At 57.3% G+C, this 1,783-nt stretch overlaps 1 protein-coding gene across 1 annotated transcript in view; it reads right to left on the bottom strand.

The window, feature by feature from the left end:
* Positions 1-1,134, bottom strand: part of LOC103735979 (rho guanine nucleotide exchange factor 10-like protein) — a gene marked incomplete at its 5' end in the record, with an annotated part of 5,554 nt that extends 4,420 nt beyond the window's left edge. Inside the window, 2 exon segments of the mRNA XM_029564628.1 lie at positions 702-883; positions 1,120-1,134. Coding sequence (XP_029420488.1) covers positions 702-883; positions 1,120-1,134 — 197 coding nt within the window.
* Between the last annotated feature and the right edge of the window lie 649 nt (positions 1,135-1,783).

The raw sequence follows: 1,783 nt of genomic DNA, 5'->3' as shown, positions 1-1,783 counted from the left end.
AGCATGGCTCACCCAGGACCCCAGAAAGCCCAGGGAGCCACTGTCAGTGTGGAGAGGGATGTAGGAGGCATACAGATGTCCCTTGGGGTGACATACAGACCTTTACCCCAAGAGCAGAAGAAGCCACTGGGGTGTTAAGTGACATGCACAAATCAGACGTACATATGAAGGAACCAGCACTGGGGCAGATGGAGGATGAACTGAAGGGGACAAGGGGGAGGGAGGGATGCAGCCAGAGGCCACTGCAGTGACTCAGTCTCACAATGGTGGTGGTCAACATGCAGAGGGCAGGAGAGATGCTGCTAGGCAGGTGGTTCTGGCTTACAAGCTGGGTCCTGTCTTCCAATGGAGTCTGAATGGATGAGGGAAAAGGACAGACATCCCTGAGCTGTCTAGGGTCCCCGAGGATTCATGGGACAGGGTGAGTGTCACTGGCTCCTCATTGGACCAGGAGGCGTCCTGGGTACAGCCAAGCGAAGGTCCCACTGATGGCAGTGAACACACAAGTGGGACCCAGATGTCATACTTGGCCCCAGTCACTGAGTCAGCTATGTGTGAGGGTATCTGGGGTGGGTGGGTGTTCGGGGCCCAGGGCAAAAGTGAGACCACAGGGATACATATGTGTGTGTGAGGACACAGGTCCTTACAGAGCTCTGTGCAGAGAGGGGCCTCTAGGCTAAGCACCCTTCGGCCATACTCACTCTGGGCCTGCCCCGCGGCCGCAGCCTTCTTGGCCCCTGCATGCTGAATAAGCAGGTTGTCCTTGTCGTAGGCTCCGCCATCCTGACCCACCTCTACCACCTGCACCTGGGGTAGCGCTGTGTTCCACTTCACCACATACTTGGGCCCCAGGGGCACCAGGCTACTGATCTCCAGTTGGCCCCTATGAGACAGAGGAAGAGTGCTGGAGAGACCTGTAGGCCAGCCCTGAAGCAGCACAGCACAGCTCAGCTCTCTGGTACCTCAGCTCAGCCAGACTCCACGCAGCCCAGACACAAGACCTCAGGCCCAAACCAAGACGGGCAGAGCAGGGAACCGACACCAGGGCATTGCACCAGGAAGCCCAGGCCCAGAACCAGAGACACATGCCCCTGAGTCCCCAAGCCACAAGCCACCTACCTGTGGTTGGCAGGCCTAGAGAAAAGACAAGACAGGAAAGGGTTACTATGATGGCACGTCCCTGTGGGACTGAGACCTCTAAGGGCTGGACACTGGGCTGGGCAGCAGGAGTAGAGGGAAACGCAGCTCCAGGGAGAAGCATGGCTACCAAGGCCAGGTGTGGACAGAGGGTAACCTCACAGAAGGCCTCCCTGGGGCTGGGCCTGACATCCCCTTGGAGTCTCACAACAGACCTGCCCAGAGGCTTCCAGATTCTAGACAAGGACTGGTGCTGGCCGGGCAAGGCTAAGTGACAGTTCACATTAGCAAACTGGTGTCCCCAGACTGGAGCACTAGCACCCCATTCTTCACACAGACTCAACCCTGAACAGCATAAGGGCAGGAAGGGCAGTGGTCATGGCCCTGGCCCTCCTGGACATGGTGGGACTGATTCAGTGGGTAAAGGAGCTTGCTGCCAAGCCTGATGAACTGAGTTCGATCCCTAGGACCGACATGGTGAAAGTAGAGAACTGAGTCCTACAAGTTGTCTCTGACCTCCACAAGTGCACAATGGCCCACAATCACACACACACACACACACACACACACACACACACACACACACACGCACGCGCGCACACACACACACACACACACACACACACACACACACAGAGGCAGGGCA

The sequence above is a fragment of the Nannospalax galili genome, unplaced genomic scaffold (assembly GCF_000622305.1).
Source record: "Nannospalax galili isolate Female #2095 unplaced genomic scaffold, S.galili_v1.0 scaffold29118, whole genome shotgun sequence".
Taxonomy (NCBI): Eukaryota; Metazoa; Chordata; class Mammalia; order Rodentia; family Spalacidae; genus Nannospalax; species Nannospalax galili.
This window is presented reverse-complemented; position numbering and strand designations above follow the sequence as displayed.